Source organism: Lepidochelys kempii, chromosome 7 (genome assembly GCF_965140285.1).
Source record: "Lepidochelys kempii isolate rLepKem1 chromosome 7, rLepKem1.hap1, whole genome shotgun sequence".
In the NCBI taxonomy this organism is placed as follows: domain Eukaryota; kingdom Metazoa; phylum Chordata; order Testudines; family Cheloniidae; genus Lepidochelys; species Lepidochelys kempii.
This window is the reverse complement of record NC_136386.1, coordinates 42,040,692-42,061,219: the sequence shown is the minus strand read 5'-3', so window position 1 is coordinate 42,061,219 and position 20,528 is coordinate 42,040,692. Positions and strand designations below refer to the sequence as shown.

At 37.7% G+C, this 20,528-nt stretch overlaps 1 protein-coding gene across 13 annotated transcripts in view; it reads right to left on the bottom strand.

The window, feature by feature from the left end:
- The window catches only part of PFKFB4 (6-phosphofructo-2-kinase/fructose-2,6-biphosphatase 4), a 104,627-nt gene that overhangs the window by 11,320 nt on the left and 72,779 nt on the right, over nt 1–20,528 (bottom strand). For 8 of the 13 annotated variants that reach the window (XM_073352387.2, XM_078853703.1, XM_078853704.1 and 5 more), the window contains 3 exons: nt 14,965–15,029; nt 11,140–11,225; nt 2,247–5,123 (listed from right to left, as the gene is read on the bottom strand). In XM_073352387.2, the coding sequence (XP_073208488.1) occupies nt 11,166–11,225; nt 14,965–15,029 (125 nt within the window). In that variant the 3' untranslated portion in view covers nt 2,247–5,123; nt 11,140–11,165. Of the gene's footprint in view, nt 1–610; nt 2,170–2,246; nt 5,124–11,139; nt 11,226–14,964; nt 15,030–20,528 lie in introns of those variants that run through there. The other 5 variants (XR_012159875.2, XR_013636057.1, XR_012159876.2 and 2 more) reach the window with 4 other exon arrangements.

Sequence of the window (20,528 nt, the reverse complement as noted above, 5' to 3'; positions counted from 1 at the left end):
AAAAAAAAAGTGTAGCCACAGCAGGGGCTAGCTGCCCCAAGTACATATGTAGCAGCTCAAACACATATGTACTTGGTGCTGCTAGCCCCTCCTGCCGCTACTATGCTATTTTTGAGCCCACTAGCTTGGGTATGTCTCTTCAAGCTGGAATTTACAGTTTCAGCTCAAAGTGCAAATATACCTTCAGCCTCAGGCAGATGAAACCTCCGTAGCACTGTACTACTGAAACAGGAAGACTGCTCAGGCCTTTTAAGTGAGGCTCCACTGTGGACTCAATCATGTCATACATTCTTGGTTTTGTTTTTATAAAAGCAGTTCTACTTTATAAAGTTGGGACCTACAGCTGGAGCTTCAGTGTTCTCATAATAAATTCAGGTTAATATAGGCAGACCCAGATTGGCATTTTATTTCATATAGAAGGGTCTGCCTACACACTGGGGATTTGCACTAATATCAGCTGCATAAGTGCAAACCCTCAGTGTAGGAAGAACAAAAATAAATGTAAAGTGCTATTTGTGGTTTCAAGCAGAGGTGACAGAACCATGGCTGCTAACCAATGGCTGAAAAGGGGGCAAATCACCAGAACAGAGAAAGCTTAGGTATGTTTTACCTGGCTACACTCTTGTTCTTTATATTTGAGATTGGTGTGCCTATGGATGCTTCAGAATGGTAGAGATGCACGCTAACAAATACAGTTTCAAATCAGGCTCTCAACACAATGCAACATCCTTTGGGGATAGGCCTTCAAGAAGGGAAAATGTGTATCTGCTTTAACCAAGGAAAGAAGGTATTTTAAAATTTGTCCAAAGAAAACAGAATTCTAACTGGTTAGATTTACCCATGCTCCTCTTTCAAAATGACCCTGCTCTACAAAGCTCTCTTTTCTTGCACATCATTCTAGTTGGTAGGAGATGCTGAAATGACTTCCTGGGAGTGCCTGCCTCAGCCAGTTGGTGTCCACACATGCACATCAATGTAGCAGGAGGCTTAATGGACCAGTTCATGCAAGGGGAGCTAACATACCCTCCAACAAGTAACCAGACACTCATTGCAATCTTTATCTGCATCAGCACAATAAATAGTTCAGGTTTAAGTCATTATAGATATTTAATGTATTGCTCCTTAAGTGACAGTCATTTCCATTTATCAGTGGGGAATTAGACTAAGGTGTTGGATCACTATCAGCATCAGCCAATAATTAAATACAGATATTTACAATCTTTATTACATACCTTCTTTCCTGTAATCACTGTGCATGTGGGCCCCCTTATGGAAGATAGTAGATTGCAGTTATTTTCTATCTGGTTCCCAAACTGGTCTGGAGAGATGACTGGTGTTCTTAGTTCCAGCTGCTGCTAAATGTGTCCATACAATTCACTGCAAAGAGGAGTCTCAAGGCCTTTTTAAAAAAGGCACTTGGAAATGAGTTACCTCTAATAAAGAATGTTACTACATTTGAGGAGAAGGGTATAGCAATTGCTGTGGTAGATAATATGCCACCAAGAGGGACTAAAGCTAGTAGCGATCAGTACTTTCCAAAGAGGAGGTGTGAATGGGAGAGGTGGTCACAACACAGTAAGCTGTGCTTCTCAATATGAACAAGTTTGAGAACCCCCAGTCTAGACAAATGACCACTGTTAAGTTTTGCCTTCTCATATACTGCAACAGAAATAGAAAAAACATCTCAATGCAATTTATACATGCATAATGGACTATTTAAATCCAAATGCTACAGCAGAGTAACATTTTACTTACTAATTTGTAGCTACTGGTACTGAAGACTATCTTTTTTAAAAAGAAACCAAAGTTGTCCTGTTTTAGAATGTCACAAATCCTAAACATTTAGAATGACAACACGTAACAGTTAATTTTCATTGAAATTCACAAAGCCTCAATTTACAATCATAATTTCACATGACTTTTGACTTGCTCTTCTATTTTAAATCTGAACTATTGCTATTGCAGAAGATTTTTGCCAATCTGAGCAGTTCTCAGCTTGTCTCACATATTGTAGGTAGTATAATCAGTACCTCTCACCTCTTTTTGCAGCAGATGATGATGATGAAATGAACTTAACCTTTACTCTCACACCTCTCTCCACCTGAGATACTTTTCACAAAATGTATTTCACAGCCTTCCACAGTGGACAAATTCATAAAGTGTGTTGACCTGAGGAGATATTTACACAACTCTAAATGTTACTGTAGCATAACTGGTTTAAGGGGACAAGGAAAGAAACACATATCTTGAGTTTTAATGTTTAATCTTTATTACTTGGCTCAAAGATCACACGAGATTCATTTTGCCTAGAAGATTAAGCTGAAGGCCAGTCATGTCAGAAAGGTTAGTTTAATCCCATCCAATCATTGCAACATAAAACAAACATACTAGGCCATGCTTAGAAATTAACCCCTCTGGATGATGACTCACTTTTCCAAACCAGATGGGAATATGTATACCGCTTTTAGATAGTAAGGAGTAATTCTTGCAATATATTTCCAGAACTCTCAATTTTTACAGGTGAGATAGGGGTGATCATTTACTTATTTTTACATTCTGGTATTTTTTGTCTTTTACTAACTAAGATGCAGTCAATGACATTATTTGTAAATTAAAATAGAACTGACAGCTTCAGATTCTCCTTTTTATTTTCAAGTACTGACATACAATTTATTCACACTTGTGTACAATGATTTTTTACTATACAGTATATCCATCCTGCAAATGAGCAACCACTCTGATCACAGTATATTTAAAAGCAGTCTATAAAAATATCTACTATACATAAAACATTGAGCCATATAGAATTTTACAGCACCTTTGAAAGTTCTGAGATTAAAAACTCATATAGGGAAACATTTCCCTTTTATAACCATGCTTCCTTTGCTAGAACCAAGCTCAAAACTACAGTAGTCCAAACTCTGTCTTGGTAAACCTCTGCTTTTCAAAGCACATTAAGAAAATAATATTTGGGAATCTGCCTTGGATAACTATGGATAAAAGCTAGGCTTCCTCAATTTACCATCATTAAACATAAATAATCCCTACTGTAGATCGTGTGGCCCAGATCCAGAGGAAACAGGGCACAGTAGAGGATAGGGCTGTTCTTCTGAACTATGAACAAATAGGTGATCAGAAGGGAACCCACTATGTAGCATCTCTTCCCTCTCCAATATAAGCATCTTTAGGGTTTGTTTTGCTGTGCATCAATATATGTCTTAGCAGTGCTTTGTGCTCTAACCTTAGACAATAACAATTAATACATCTAAATAAATATATCATTTACTTTTAAATGCATATTACTGGTTGCATGGATTACAGACAAAAAGCTTTTGATGCTAAGGTTCCAAGCAAGTGTTTTTGATATCCTATGCATTTGTTTTCTGAAATGAAATCTAGCTATATGGCTTACTTCCAGTACATTGACTATATTGCTAAGACTAGCTTAATAAAACAAATCACAACAGCAGCACATATTAGAGTCCCCTGCCCTGCATAAAACAAAAAACAATTTAGCCCCTGCCTGCAAGCTACTTGGACAGAACCCAGTTCTCTACACTGAAATTCAACTAAACGTATTAACGGATAAATGCAAGAGTTGAATTAACGACCCAATAATACAAACATCAAAAAGATACTCCAATAACTAATGGCAGCTTTCTTCATTTCATTAACAATTAGGTATTGCTAACTAAATCCTATCATCCAGCAACACATGTACACTATATATATATATTGGCTTGGAACAAGGAAGGTAGTGAGTGGCATTGACATGCATAGAAAATTCTACCACTTTTTAGCATTGGACATAAATGCACTTGCAATTTCACAGAAAGTTAAAAAAGATTTTAAAAACAAAATACAGAGATGACATTTTAAAAAAAATCAATTTCCAAATTCACTCAAGGGTTTTTGTACTTATACAATTCTCCGGAGGCTAAAATCCTATTTTAACATTCTCCTCCTCTATTTACTTAATGCTCCCACATAGAAAACCTTATACTTTTAGGGTGAAATTCACTCTATTAGAGCCCATTTAGGGTTTACATTGAAGTTTTACTGCATTAAAGTGATGCATTGGGTCTTCTGAGGGCCCACTGCATGGGAGTATATTTCACCCTGAATGTAGAAGATGTGTCCTCTCCTGGAAAGGCTGCTTAACCTGGATAGTACAGATATTCTGAAAGATATCTGTCATCTTACCCTTTATAATCTCTTTCTAGGGTAATTAGACTATTAACAAGCCAGCTATCTGTAGTTAAAACCATCCTTCCATAACAATCAACTGTATAATAGTGTACCCTCACCATGGTACAAAAATGCCATTTTGCATGGAGAAGATAAAGAAACTTACTGTGATAGCAAAGCCTCTCTCGCTGTCAATATAATATAATTTAATATATATAATCAAATATTTTTCTTGGCAAAGGGGAAAGCATCCCCATTTCAAAACACACACATACACGGTGCTTTGCAACACCTGAACTATGCTCAAACATCGATAGGGGACGAAAAAAGAGTACTTGAGAAGCTTCCAGTATGAAGTGGTTTTGTATCAAATGGAGCCTCCAATGCATTAAATGCAGAATTTCACATTAAAAAAAAATACACACACTAAAAAAAAGTCATAAAATTCTAGGCAGTCATTCACAGTAAAAATAAGAGGTACTCTTAGAAAAGCAATTACTGAAAAAAAGTAAAAGTTCAGTTAAAACTTGACAGTAAGCCGAGAAGAGCAATTAACAATCTTGCATGATCCACAGGTGAAGAATAAAAACAGTTGAAAAACTGCATATTCACAGAAGAAAAATTAATAGCAACTTCACTGGGTTTCCCATAACTATTTCCAGTCTTGCACATTTCAACTTTCAGTATTAAGAGTCCTCCAGAATCGCGGGTTTTCCCACAAGTCATTGAATCACATTCTAAAAGCCTTACAGTCAGAGGGAGTGCGTGCATGTGACATTGCTTGACCTCCTTGGATGTCTTCTCCAGTCTCATGTACCTGAGCTATTTCCTTAGTGCTTCTGTAGCAGGCAGGGATGTTGTCATGGTCCATGGCAGTTACAGATGATTAGGTACTGTCCTCAAGGCTCCTCTCTCGAGCGATCCACACCTACATTCTGCAAGCCAAAGACAGAAAGAAGATTTAAGCAAAGTTTCTCCCTGCTTTGCAGTAGGTTTTTACTCAGTCTATGGCACATCACAAAGGTCAAAAGACAGACAGAATTTGGTTTTTTTACACAACACTTTGGACACATTTCTCAGAAGACTTAATAAAATGAGACATAAGGCCCAGCCTACACCAGCCAGTATATAGAGTTCAAAAACCATGATTAAAACTTTATGCTAGCTATTAAGTTCTCTATAAAGCCAACTCTCTAATACCAGATCACAGACCTTCTTTGCTGCCAATAAAAAAGCATCCGTTAGGACATCTTTTAAAACACCATTACACCAGCTGTTAAAACTCTCTATGCTGTCCACTGAGCATGTGTCTTATTAAGTTTATCTTTAAAGATGTTGTTCCTTGTCCACACTGTGCACTATGTCAGTTTACCTGGACCTGCACTCCGGGTACGAGCATAACCTCAGATACAACTCCAAGGAAAAATGAGGTAGCACTATGCACTTAGCGATAACTGTCACACCACCTCTGGGATTAGTTCCTGCTTGACTAAGATGAGGGAAAATGGGTCAGGTCACCCGAGTTACTCACTTACTCATCTCCCCAAATAGTAACTGTTCATATTTCAGTTTTATTAGCTAGTAGCGGATTTTTATATTAACTGAAATGGAGTGATTTCATTTTTTGTTGGTTTCTGCAGTCTTAGAGAAAGTGTTTTTTAATTAACTATCTTCTCTGGTTTCACAAAACCAAGGTTACATTCAAGGTTATTTGCTGGATAAGCAAAATGTAAATAAACACTGAAGGGTCTATTCTCCCCTCCCCCACAAGCATACAATTACTATTAGGGCATTAGATACGATCATTCATATTATGGGGATATGAGCCACTGCGTGGCATTTAGATGTGATTTTAAAACCACTTTTTCTACCATCTGACTCCAATACTGTCCCCAAAGCTGTTTGGATAGCATGTGAAGTTTCTATACCACTCTAGTTTCACTCTGAAACCATATAAATTTTAACTGAGAAGTAACAAGTCTACAGAACTTGGGGAAGAAGATGGCAGAAAAAGTTTTGCAAAGCGTTCTATAATGTAAAGCCCTTTCTTTCAAGAACTCATCCTGTTTAAAAGAAAGAGGAAACCCCAGCTGCAAAGACCAGTGATGCCACAGGAAAAACTCCCGCTGGCTTTCCATCAGGCCTGTTATCAATGGATGGGAAACATAGCAGCTATTGTTGACTTTGCCACAGACCATCTCCCAGTTCTGTGTTTTAACCATAAAGCCACTCTCCTACTATTAACATTATAAACTACCTTTACTGCACACTCTATCTGAATTTGCTTTTATTCCTGCACCTCAGATTTTCATGAATTGCACAAATTTCACCAGGAAAATAAACGATCTTTCTATGTAGTCTAAAAAGATATTTGAACTTCTTTATTTATTTTGTTTTGGTCTAAAGGGCAATGAGGGGGCAAAGCTATTGCAGTACAACTATTAAATAATAAGAGCTGGCACTTTTAGTGGGTTTATCAAGCTCCTCCTCTACAGCACACACCCAGTCAATGACTTGATTTTAAAAGAAAAATTAAAAAATGAGTTGAAAATTAATTTTGGGATGATTAGTTGCAAGCAACTCAGGTCTTTATTATACTTAATAGGATACTATCAAGTTACTGGAAAACAATTCATTTTCAAAAATACGTTTAAATGTGTTTCAGGGTTCTACACCTGACAATATGCCCAACAACCACAACTGCTAGTCAATTTTTGTGGTTTTAAACTCATATTTGCCTTTAAAAATATTCTTGTTGATCTGTAAAAACCTACATTAATAAGAAAATATACAGTGACTTATCCACAGAGGAAACAGCTAAACTGACTACACATAGAGTGCGGTCAAAAGCGCACACAGAAAAATAATTGAAAAACAGATACATCCGTTTTTTCCTCTACCCTATTTCAGCGACAGAAATCTAGCTCTTACTTGTGAAAATGGTATGTAGAAAAAAAGCCTGATTTTTTCTCAAGTTGAGGGCACCCCCACTTTTTCTTTTTTAAAACCTCTCTATTTTAATTCATTCCCTTTATTTCAAATCAGCATTTATAGCATTGGATAGACATGGAGAATATTTTCTCACACACTCTGAAGTGGCTAAGGTTTCTGAAAAGACTAGTGCCGGAGCCCTGATGACTTGTTGCAGGCTTTTTGACCTCCAGGCAGTGAATCTGTTCCTCTGCCCAGCAGAGAATCAAGAACAAGACCACCTTTCATTTCCATAAAATTGGGTAACAGTCCTGTTCCTGGAAGATGTTTCAGTAAGGAATACCATCTTAAAACTGAGGAAGACAATGTGTGAGAGTGTGGTCTGTTAGCTCACTGACTCTCCTTGCTGAAACAGTAAGCAAGCAGAACCTAAGAGTTTACAGTCTAATCAGAGATGTGCCTGTAGGCTCAAGGGACTGGTTCCAATAATGTTATTAAAACTTGGTTAAGACTCAAGACTAAGGCAACGTATCTTAGAGGAGATATGAGTCTCGTGAGAGAATTATGGAAACATCACTCTGTGGAAGTTAAGTTACTGGCAAGCCTGAAACCAAACCTTGAAACCCAACTAAGCCCATACGGAATCTCTCCAGAGGAAATTCAATAAGTCATTCTGAAGACACTGAAAGCTGAACTCTTAATGGGATCAGGGGGTTCCAGGAGTTGAAGCGAGCATTTATGATCTTTTCAGAGACTCCTTTTTATTGAGGCAATAATCTCTTGTGCAACAAGCCAGCAGAGGCCAAATTCTGGAGAGAAGAGTGACTGCCCTGTTTTTGAGAGACTACAAGGGATTTGGAGTCAACACCTGTCTATGACAGGTTTCAGAGTAACAGCCGTGTTAGTCTGTATTCGCAAAAAGAAAAGGAGTACTTGTGGCACCTTAGAGACTAACCAATTTATTTGAGCATAAACTTTCGTGAGCTACAGTATGTATCCGATGAAGTGAGCTGTAGCTCACGAAAGCTTATGCTCAGATAAATTGGTTAGTCTCTAAGGTGCCACAAGTACACCTGTCTATGGATATTTGGCCTTTAGCAAGCCAATCCTTGAATGGTCACAAATGAGCAATGATGATGGTATTTGTTCAATCTGTCCATATTTTTCAGAATAACTTGAGCAACACTTGGATCAAAATGACACATCCACCAGGCTCTTGGGACTAAGTTATTGAAGGATTGTCTGTGTGAGTTGCCTGAGAGCCCCCCAGTATTGGCTGCAATATCTTGATGGCTGGGCATTTGCTATTGATTCAAAGAGATGGTAGGCAAGAAGCCAAATTCCAGGAAATCCCAGGGAAAATAAGAGGAGATCAAGAAGTTGTGGGAGTAGACTATATGCTGTACTAGATAGAGGCCTAAGAGAAAAAAGAGGAAGACATCTCTATCAGAAAGAGTGCAATGAGGGAGAAAGGATTTGGGCAGGGAGAGGAAGGATGGCGTAGATACACTGTCTGGTAATGAGAAGTTCTAAATCTTCTAGGGATTCATCTCGGCTACCTATGGCAACCGTATCTGTGAGAGTAGATGGAACCAGGATGGGAGCGAGCTTAATAGTCTTTTTACTGGCAGGAATTGTGCAACTATTGAGACTGCCAAGATGGGCTTATGCCTGTCTCCGTATATACTTGGTTTGCAAGAAAAACGAGTCTGGAAGGAATGAAGTAGGGAGGACAGTATTTTTCAGAAAGAAGCCAGACAAGGAGTTGCTACATACACTGAATGCAGACATGGCCAGTTTACCCCACACACAAAATAAAAATAAAAAAATACCAGACTAAATTTGTTAAAAGCATTCACATCCAAAACCCAAAAGGTAAAATAATACATAAAAATAAATGAAGAGTTCTTTTAAATCAGTGTACTATAGCAGCTTAGGCACTATAACTAGCTGATTTCCCTTGGAGCTCTGTACAATCAGCCCTGGGTTAAAAATCCATTCTGTCGTCTACTAGGGCTTTCTCTAATGCTACAATAACTGTAAACTGTTATTGAACCACTTACTCCATTGCCACATCCAGGCAGTTATACAAACTGAAAAAGTCCTCTTAGAACTACTTACTGATTCATACCTACACCTGCAGGATAGAAGTATTACAGGCATTAGACAGCAGAAGCAGCTTTAAGTTAACTTTGAATATATATTTACAATTGCATGGGATTCTCCTTAGTAATGGGCCACACTCTCTCTCATAGAATCATAGAATATCAGGGTTGGAAGGGACCTCAGGAGGTCATCTAGTCCAACCCCCTGCTCAAAGCAGGACCAATCCCCAACTAAATCATCTCTCTCATTTACTCACTATCTTGTTACTTTTCCACATCTCTGTTTTACATATCTAACTTCCCTGCAAACCTCTCAAGGATACCCATGGCAGCGACAGGAACAGAACCCAGGTCACTTGACTCCAAGTCTAATGTCCTATCCAGTGATACATGTTATCACCTGAAACTTCAAATTCTACACTAGGATTTTATCTGTACAATAGGTTATTTGCAGGAGCCAGCTAGCTATCACTTAATCTGTATCACTATCATATATAGGAGTTCATAATGGGGTACATGACCTCAACAGTAAACATCAAAAAAAGCAAATAGTTAATTTCACCAAAATGCAAAATTTTTGTAAAAAATGTACAAGCTGGAGAAATAGACCTATTAACTGCACAAACAATTTACACATCAAGGGATTTGTGATACTCTTTTAGATGAAAAGCAATTGCTTAGAAAACAGCCTATTTTCCAAGATTCGATGCTATGAAAACAAAGCGGCCCCTGTTACTCAGACACTTCTATTTATGTTAATTTGGCCTCTATCACCAAAAAACAGCAAGGTCACGCTGCTACTCAAACTTTCAAATGAGCTACAGTCTCCTTTTGTACAGTGTGTAGAGGATTTTAGACACTGGCATGTTGCACTCTCTTGGTGAATGACTGCTTGACAATCAGTAGTAAACATGCCATCTTTCACACAAATGTTCTATTAATGCTTCGGGAGGTGTGTGCATCCATTTTGACCAGGACAACCTCCAGCCAACCTTTTTTTCTTTTTTTTAAAGTATAAATTAAAATCTAGGTACAAACTAATCTGAAATGGCCATTGCCCTTTGTATTGTAATGTACCCAAGGAAAGCTCTGACAAGATGTATGCACTATTGCCATGAAGACTCAAAGGTCACCCACATATGTGCTAGGAGCAGCATACTACTAAGAATAAGTGTGGCTGCTGCTTGCCAGACCATGAATAGGGAACTTTAAGATTCTGTGTTTCTATATTAATTCCTAAACAAAAGAAACCAAATGAAAATTGTTACTATGTGCACAGAGAACTCTGCCATCCACCCAATGCAGAAATATATTTTAAGAAAAACCACACACATGAAACTACTCATATACTTCTCCTCATTATGTTTGAAGTCTGGAATAAAATAAGCTTCAGCTTGCTCGCCACCTCTCCAAATATAGATCATTAAAGAGTTTGGTAATCTAGCAGATCTACCACACTAGCACTATGGAACAGCAGAACTAAATTTTTTGCTAACTATGGAAATGTTATTTTCTGCTACATTTAACAGTCCAATCACTCCCAAGGTCAGGGAAACAAGTACTACTTGTGCCCAGCTTGTGCTTATCACACACAGTATGTTATGCATCGTAGCTTTCATACTTCATCTAAAGTCCAACAGTTACTGGACCTAAAAAAAATCAATTTGAAAAATAAAGCTGCAAGATCACAGGATTATAGAAATCTTTAAAAAAAAAAAGGTAAACAACAGCCAATTAAGGTTCAACAATTTATCCACAGTGAATCAGTATAATACAGTTTCACTTTGCCTGAACAATTTTAGACGTTATGTGCTGTACAATGATTTAAATATTATTTTTGTAATTGATTTCAAAGTGATTGGAATGATTTTTTTTTAAGATGTATTTTAAAGTAATGATGAAAACAGCACCACACATTTGATAGCTGATCTGGACACAGGTTCACTGGTGAGCAGGGACTGTTACAAGGGCTTCCTCAGGAGGTCTGGAAATGTCTACATTCTGCATAATAATAAAAATACAGAGGAGAATATTTATCATGCAGCAATAAGCAGCAGTAAAATATCAATCAGCTTCCTTCACAAGTACACAGCTGCACTTCAACAAAAGATTTTTCACTCAGAAAATTCAGTGAAGTAACAGCTTTTTAATGCATTAGTACATACAACAGTACAACTTATATAAAATAACTATCAATCCTACATAAATCTTATTGCTAACATTTCAGTTATTCACACGTAGAGGATTCCTATTATAGTCCCCAATCAGGAATACTCTTAAGCATGTGCTTAAATCTATTCCTACCCAGGAAAACCACTGAGCACATACTTGATTTCAATGGGAGTTGAGTGTGTAAACTGATTTCCCTGAATAGCAATACTTTCCTGAACTGGAGCCATACACTGCATTTCCATAGCATGATCTTCACTTTACTTGTAATATAGCTAGTTTAGAATACAAAAACTACCCCTGCTGCGGTGAATTATGACAAAATCCCTCCAAGACTAAAATGGTAAGTTTGCAACCTATGGGTAGACATCTGATTATTTTGCAGAAGTTACACAGCATTGCCCATGTTCAATGCAGCATGCGTTCAAAGGGTAGACAGTTTAGCTGATAAGCTTGATGTTGGCTGCACCCATGCAGCTCAAGTTGGGGGCTTACAACAGTATCACCAAATTCAAACATAAAGTACCTGCTAACCTAGTACCCTCCCTACTGCTTTAAATAAAAACCAAGTGATGTGCATTCAGGTTCAGTTTGAAAGATCAATTCATTCTTCAAACCAAAGAAAATTCAATTCCAAAAATATTTTTTCCATTTAAAAAAAAAAAAAAAAGCCTTTGGGCAGTTGGGTTACCTGTTTCTTTCTTTGTTCACCTCCCTGATTCTGTGTTAGGCGGAGCAAATTTCTCTTTTCTTTTTACGATAAAAACTGAATTAACTCAGCCTAAAATGAGTTTTTGCAATGAATAACCATCCTATCTCTAATTTATGAACTAAGATGTAGCAAAGGAAACAGATTTTACTGCCAGACAAAAGGCATTAAACTTGCTTTCTGAAATAAAATCCAAAACATCAGAGAGAGAACTCAAATGATTGTTGAAGTAGTTCCATAAGATTTATTATGGGAAAAAACAAAGATCACTCCTCCTTCATCCTACCCAGATAGAGACTGAAGTAATTACAAATCTGATGCTACTGTACATGAACAGTCAGATCTGCAGTCCAGATTCAGATAGATTATCTTTATTACAGAAAACATAGGGAAGTCAGTTATTCTACTCCTTTATACGTATTTTTGCAATGTAAAAATGACAGTCTTGAATTCTTCTTAGAGTACATAAAGTATTTTAAAACAGTTTTTTCAACATCTGCTATGCACTGTAGCATGCCTTATGTATTGATATGGAATTTATATCTAAGAGGCTCACACAGTACAATTATTAGGAAAGCAGTTTGTTTTATATTTTATTACATGTAATGGTAATTTTTTAAAATTAAATACTTTAGCTGTTCAGCTTTAATAAAGAGCTAATACATTTAATAAAATTAGATTTTACGTAGCAGTTACCATTTACACAGACAGCATAAAGGAAATATTGTATTCTCTAATACCACACTTTAATCCTGACCTAATCAACTTAGCCCTTCATCCTCCCTAGTTAGTTTAACTGTATATTATGAAGTTTACTCAGTATGGGTCTTTCAGAAGACATCTCAACTACAGGTCCCGCCTGTGACTCTCTATGGGTAATAAAATCCCCATGGGTCTTCCCTGAAAAAAACCTCAGGTTTACCCTGCTATCCTTTGCCAAACTTTTCCACTAGTCTCACTGCTGTACAGTTGTTGCCTGACTTCTGCCCTTCTCCCCAAACATGATTACATTTCAGCAGTACCAGATGTGTAGTTTGTGAAGCATTTCAGGTCAAAGGGTGCTAAGTAACAGCATTTGGTGCTCAGGTACACCTATTTATAACATTCAGAACTAATGCAGTGACTCAACAGGTTCTCTTCCCAAATAAACATTTTTAATAAGCTAACATCATAATGAATATTCCCAATAGCAATTTCCTGGAAATATGTGGCAAGCTGTAAGACACTGTGGCAAACTGAGGTTAACCAGCAGCTCTTCATCTGAACTGCATCAGACAGTCATTTGGATCATCACTGAAAAAAAGTCATGGCTTGAAAATAAGGATATTCACAAAGACGCATTTTGGCGGTAAACAACATGTTCAATTTGTCAGAATTGTTTAATATTCCACCTGATGGGTGAGGTGAAGTGTTTGCCAGAAAGCATCCCACTATTTACACTGTTCCTATTAAGTGGCTTTCAGCATAATATGCAAGCTGCGCCAAGAGGAATAGATTAAAATCTGGCAAAATGTAACACATGAAGGGAAAGAAGAAATGAAAGCGGTGAAGCATAAACATGGTAAAAAACATATATAATGAAAGCACTTGACAAGAATCGCTACTAAAGCCAATGTTTTGTCAACTCAGTGTAACCAAGACCATAAAACTTCTTACATACAAAAACTCGTATCTTCACACACACAAGGCCCTGATCACCACCACAAATCTCAACTTCTCACTATAATATAAATTGACTATACTGCACTAATGGATTCGCCTCAACTCTGCCCATATCATTCCTTGCAATGGTAGCCAATTTACTTCAAGGGAGACTTAAGGAGTAGACACAAAAGCTAGTAGCATAAGCACCATGCTTATCAAGTTTGGGTAAACTTTTATAATCCATCAATGGCAGAGCCTTTTGGAAGTAATACGGTCAACCCAAACTCATGTCATTACAGAATGCTATGCCACCACACAGCATCTCATACTCTGATACAGCAAGAATGCAATAAGTTACCACAAACCTGACTTCCTAACTCTGCTTACACATTACACACGTACAAGCCACTGGGGGGGTATACAGGTTGACCTTGACTAGCTGCATCCAAACTAAGAATTTTACACTGAGATATCTCAAGTTAGGTATCTCAGTGGAAAAACACCCCTATCTTCTGCAGTGAAAAAATGAAGTCTGAGTTGGCTGGGCTTGCTTTGAGGTGGTCAAGATGATAGATATAAAAACACCCATTTCTTCTCTGTGCTAGTGTTCCCACCGTTGGCTAGCATTGCTAAAAATTCTCAGCATAGACAAAGCCCTGTAATTGCAGTCAGCCTAAAGCAAGACAGGCTTCATTAATCCCTACTACCACCAGCTCTTGCACATTTTAGAAATGCATGGGGGACTATGCCAATTCCAAAGTGGAAAAAAAGCTCAATCAAAATTTTCCTCTAATGTTTAAAATACATTATCATGCACTTGTAAGTGAAATAGATACATGATAAGCTAGTTCATAACAGATTGAATAGCTTATACATTGCTTTGATCATTACTAAGTCTTTGGCATTTGTCTTTTCTAACATAAAAATATAAAAGGCATTGACTTAAAAGCATTATGTACACACAGTTGATATTTCTGAATGCAAGAGCCAGAGTTTACCTTTATGTCTGAAATGTAAAATTTATTTTCACAAACTTATCTAGCAAACAATACCCAGATGAGTAACGTACTGGTTACACAAAGTTGGTGTGCAAAGTTAAATATGCTCAGCAACTGGAGCAAATTAATTCTAAATGTGGGTAACAGACTTTTTTTTTTTATGATAATCATCTCAGAAAATGCAACGCATTAAGGTATTTGTATTGAATACTTGTCCTACCTCTGGTTTATCTCTGTGTGTGTTTACAGCTTCAATGTTCAGGAATATAGATTCCACCTTACAACCTGTTGACAAAAATTAACCCGATAAGCACTCAATGTTTCTAAAACTGTGTTGCCTTTTTAAAAAAGTTACAGTAAATATGTGATCTAACTTTAAAAGATTATTCCCTGTCCTTCCCTCCACCTCTTGGCTTTCACTTGGAATTCCTTTGCTAAGTTCTGATTGTCCTTGGCCTCACAATGAACCAACCCCAGTGGATTTAGTATTTATCCCAGTTTGGTGATTAATCCAGTTCTCATTCTCTTCAACCTCACATTCTTCTTATTACTTTTAACAAGACAGGGAAACTAAGTAATTCACTTTGTTCAAAAACCCTCAAAAATGATGCTAGGCATACACACAATCATAAAACTTCACATCCACTTCTGTTTTTTGGGATATTTTTAGCCTTAGCATCACACTGTAATGCAGAAGATAAATACTGACCTCAAACTTTTAATAACAGTGAATGTGACCGAATGCATGTATATGACAGATATTTAAAGGCCTACATTACTACGGCTGGCACAGGCAAGTCTATTAAATTATTATTACATTTACCTAACATTTTAACATTTATATAAATGGAAATCTAAAGCTAACCTCTGGGGAGAAGCCAATTTTTTTTTCCATTGGATGAGCCAGCAAGCTCAGAGAAAGTAGGAAAGCCATATTTGTCTCTCATGCTGGATTGGTTTTAACAGAAGCCTCCAGCAAAAATTGATCCATTTACAGACTAGCGACTATCCCGTGCATTAAAAATAAAATGATTGTTTGCAGACAGCAAAGCTGATATGGCCCAGAATGGAGTGAATTTACCCACCTGTCCTTATGTCGAAGACACAGAAGAAACTCACTAAATCACTTGCCACTAATCTGCACTCTCCGTAATTTGGTGGTCTGTCCTCACTCCTCAGCAATATTTAATAACCAAGGGCTGTAGTTCAGGTCTCATATTACTAAGACATCATTATTTTTATGAAATACACTACAAAATATCTATTAGTATGTGCTCTGAAACCTCACACAACATTAAAGCAAAGTACCATCTGTGATGCATTATTATATGTTTCTAATTAGTCTGTACACTTACTAATTACAGTGAATCAGATAAGTTATAATGTATTCTTTCCCCAAATGCAAGTCAAGCAGAAATCCACTTTACTTCCAAAAACTAAAGCTACATCCACAGTCAGGATGGTACAAATTACCATTCCTTAGAGGAGGATCTTTTTTTTACTAATATTGAGAAACCCATTTACAACTAGCAATGAGAGAAAAAACTGGGCCAGATGGCCATATCCTGCAGAAAAGCCCATTAAAAGGGGCTGCGGTGAAACTCTGTTCCTCAAGGGAGAATCTTATTAGTTTTTCCACTGGCATGCTCGTCCCCACACACAAGCAACAAAGGGTTCAAACCCCTGATATTTACTCCTGTGGGAATTCTGCCCCACTGTGCACATGCTGAATACATGATCCCTGCAGAAAATACATTCTGCTGGAGAGGTGCTGCAGTTACACATTATTCCCACCAAGAGCTGCTCTGGCACCCAAACAGAAGGCAACTGCTTCTGGGTGGGAGCAGCCCTGTGCTGATAGGGAGGAGAAAAGGCTGTGTTCCACACAGCGCCCTACTCCTGGGGCCAGGTGAGGAGGCACAGAACATGGAAGTGGATGGACAGAGCGGGGCACATGGGGCTGCTGACAGACTGGGGTTCAGAAGGGCTATTAGGGGGACAGACTGGGGCAGAGGCTGAATGGGAGGCAGAGGTACATGGAGATGGGAAAGGAGTGGTGGCTGAGTGAGGGTGCAAGGACACATGGAGATGGGGGAGATGGTGGCTGAGTGAGGGTGCAGGGCCATATGGAGATAGGGGGTGCAGGGACACATGTGGATGGGGCAGATGTGCATGATTGAATGAGAGAGGCTAGGAGTCAGCCAGGGTCTGCATAGGTGAGGCTCCCCAACAATCCCTCCCCACAAAGAACAAACTGTTCCATACTTCTCCCACCCACACCCAACAGCCCTCCAGGTTCACTCCCAGGCCTCTTTCCAGCAATTACTTCCCTCTCCCTTAGCCCCTCCATTGCTTCTGAGGGGTGCAGGAAATACATTTCTGTGTGGTAGTTTAAATGAATTATTATTTAAAGTTCTGTATCAATATAACTAGTAAGGAATCTATTTGTCAAAAAACATTTTCTGACATTTTTGTTGTCTGTATTGTTACAGACATACTTGTTGACAGGTATTTTTAAATAAATTACCAAAATAATTGAAACTGGTGTGATTATATTGTGCTCTGTTGACAAATAAAAAAATGCAGAATTTTAAAATATTGTGCACAGAATTTTTAATGGTTTGGCACAAAATCTCCTCAGGAGTAATATGTGCAGCTGTTGGGGAACTGTTCGATTCCAAAACTATTTGCACAGAGATTTCTGAACTGTCTGTCCCCCTTGCCATTAACTGAGAGATTCTCTCAGGGCCCCAGACCTCCTGCCTTGTCTCCTTAAGGAGGGTTCCAAAAGCACAGAGTTTTGTATATAAGTTAATATAGCATCAGATGGTTAACTTTTAAGCAGATGGCTCAGAGTAGGTGGTAGGGGAGTGTTAAGATAATAAGCATAGCGCATCTGTCCATCCCCACCAGTCACTAGGGATGAACACACTGCCAAGTAGGATTCTTGGGGAATGATCTGACACATAGCAAGTAATTATGGGAACACAGTACATACATAACATAGTACAACTACACTTGCAAGAAAGGGACTAAGACAGTAAGTTCAAAGCACTAGGTAATGGCAACTTACTAGGGGACAAAGGTTTCCCAAACACATGAAACACACATGGGTATTACATATCTCATGCTTTATCATATCTTGTCTCATAGAATCCAAGTGACATATCAATATTAGATTCCCAGAAACATTAGCGAATGAAAATATTTATATATTTTAACTTCTGAAGACAAATTTCTTGAGGACAATTACAAATTTGCCAAATTTCATGGTTTCAGTTGGTGAAAATACTAAAAAATAGGTTATGCTGCACCTATCAATCTCACAAATACAAAAATTCCTCTTTATAAGCACAGCCTTCCTCCTATTTTAGTCAGTAGGAGCTGAAGTGGGGTCTCACTGTTGATTCTGTTTTCATATCTGGTATCTTAAAATACTGTTAATAACATTCAGGTCCAATGTCCAAATACAGACTACAAAGTACCCAAAATCACTTAACAGTTCAGTACAATTTCTATATGAAACACTAGAATAGTTTGGGACTGGTAACTTGTACAAGATGCCTTCCTTCTCCGTTAAGATATTTTTAAATACCAGAACTCCCAGCACATCTGCCTTGCAACTTGTTATAAATGATTTTGGACACCAGGTGTCACTAAACTGAAGGTTTCAGAGTAACAGCCGTGTTAGTCTGTATTCGCAAAAAGAAAAGGAGTACTTGTGGCACCTTAGAGACTAACCAATTTATTTGAGCATAAGCTTTCGTGAGCTACAGCTCACTTGTAGCTCACGAAAGCTTATGCTCAAATAAATTGGTTAGTCTCTAAGGTGCCACAAGTACTCCTTTTCTTTTTACTAAAGTGAAGTGTTCTCTTAGCTTGTTTAAAAAGCAAGAATATTTTAGATCATTGTTATGAAGTCTGCAAAATCTCTTTTTTTTTTTCAGATATGAATTCCCCTAGTTTTTAAACAGCTATTTCCTTAATCTTACTTAGACCTGAACAAAAGCTAATTTGGATTTGTTTTTGTTTAAATTGGTATAAACACAATTTATATATATATATATTGTTTAGCCTTTGCCATTTGAATTCCATTGTGTAGCTAAATTGGCAAATGATTTTTTGGTAACTCGTTCCCAGATAAATCATGAGAAATTTCTCTCCATCTACAATTAACCTTCTGAACAGTGATTAGCCATCACAGTGTACAATTAAACAATTATTCTAAGGACAATGTAATGAAGCACATTAAAATAAGACATGCTGAATTAGGGTTGAGATAAACTTCAGAATCTAAGTAGTGATGAGTTTCTGAAAAGCCACTCTAATTAGAAATTATTGAATTTTATTTCTTGTATTCTGCAGACTTCTGGTAAATCTAAGAGTTTACATTTGCTGAAATACAATCTAACAGTAATAATTGTTAATGAAGAGTTTTACAGAAAGTGGGGACACAGCCAGGAAAAAAGAAAAAAAAATATTTTTCTTTAATAGGAGGGACCACAAATAAATATCTCAGAAAAAACAAACAACCAGCAGACTCTTTGGGGGTAAAAGTTTGACAATTACCAAACTCCCATTTTATAGGCAACCTTCAGAATTTCACTTGCTTATTTTTAATTAGCAGTGGTATTAAATCAGTGCCCAGAGGACCCAACCAGCATTGGAGTCCCCTAGAGCTGTGTAGAACTGATCAATGAAATTGTTTTTAATTGTTCACTTTATTAATATAACTTCATAAGCAAAGTTTTATGAATGAAACAACATTCATTCATAAAACCAGTTACCACAATAACTGGCTAATTGAGTTTCACTTTCAATCCAATTGCTGCTTAACTCGCTGAAACTTACATTGTTTCAACATTGTAACTTCTGTTCACTGCTTGCCATTCCTTACACTTGTCCATACTGTAACTCAAACTCCATTTTAACTTGTCCCAAACTCCATTTTAAAATGCTCACTTCATTTTGTAAAAGCTTGCTGCAACCTTCATTTTTGCAAAACCCTGCTGTAATCTTATTAGTTTAGATGTGTGAATGAGGTATATATGGAGGATGGAATCAACCTCCAGCCCCAGCCTGTCCTGACGAAATAAAGTGTAAACACCCAACGGCTGAAGATGCAGACAACAGATCTGACAAAGGAAGAGGAGTCCACCCTCAAAAGAAAAAAACAAAAGTACAATTAAAGAAACATCAAAGCCAGGTTCTCAGATGAAAATCATGTCTGCAATTGACAGGTGATCAATCACACCGAACACAGAGGCAGCGTGACACAGCAAGACCTATAGACTCTGGATTCAAACTAAAGCCTACAAAAAGGATGGGGGAGATGGAAGACTTTGAAGGGTAACATTCTGCTGCCAACATGGAAGGGCATCGGTGCATGCCCAACAGATACCCAGCTCTTCCTTGTGCCCGGCTTTCCTGGCCAGTTAGCCACCACAAGCTACGAACCCAAGCCACGAACTCAAGCTACATTCAGGACTGGTAACTATACAGCAGCTGCAGAACCTGTGTGTGTGTGTATGAACGAACGTGTGAATGAATGTGAAACTGATTGAAATGTTATAGCTATAACTGACTGCCTACTATGATTCTTTTTGTATTCACAATAAACGTGACATTTTGTCTTATCCCCTCTAATAAGATCCTGCTGGTTTTCATTTTATTGGTATAACAGCTGGCACAGTACAAACATAGTCAAGGTGTGCTTGTTGGTGAAATATCATCTGGACTAAATTAATGAATACACAAGAAAGTGTCCACCTACACACACTAATT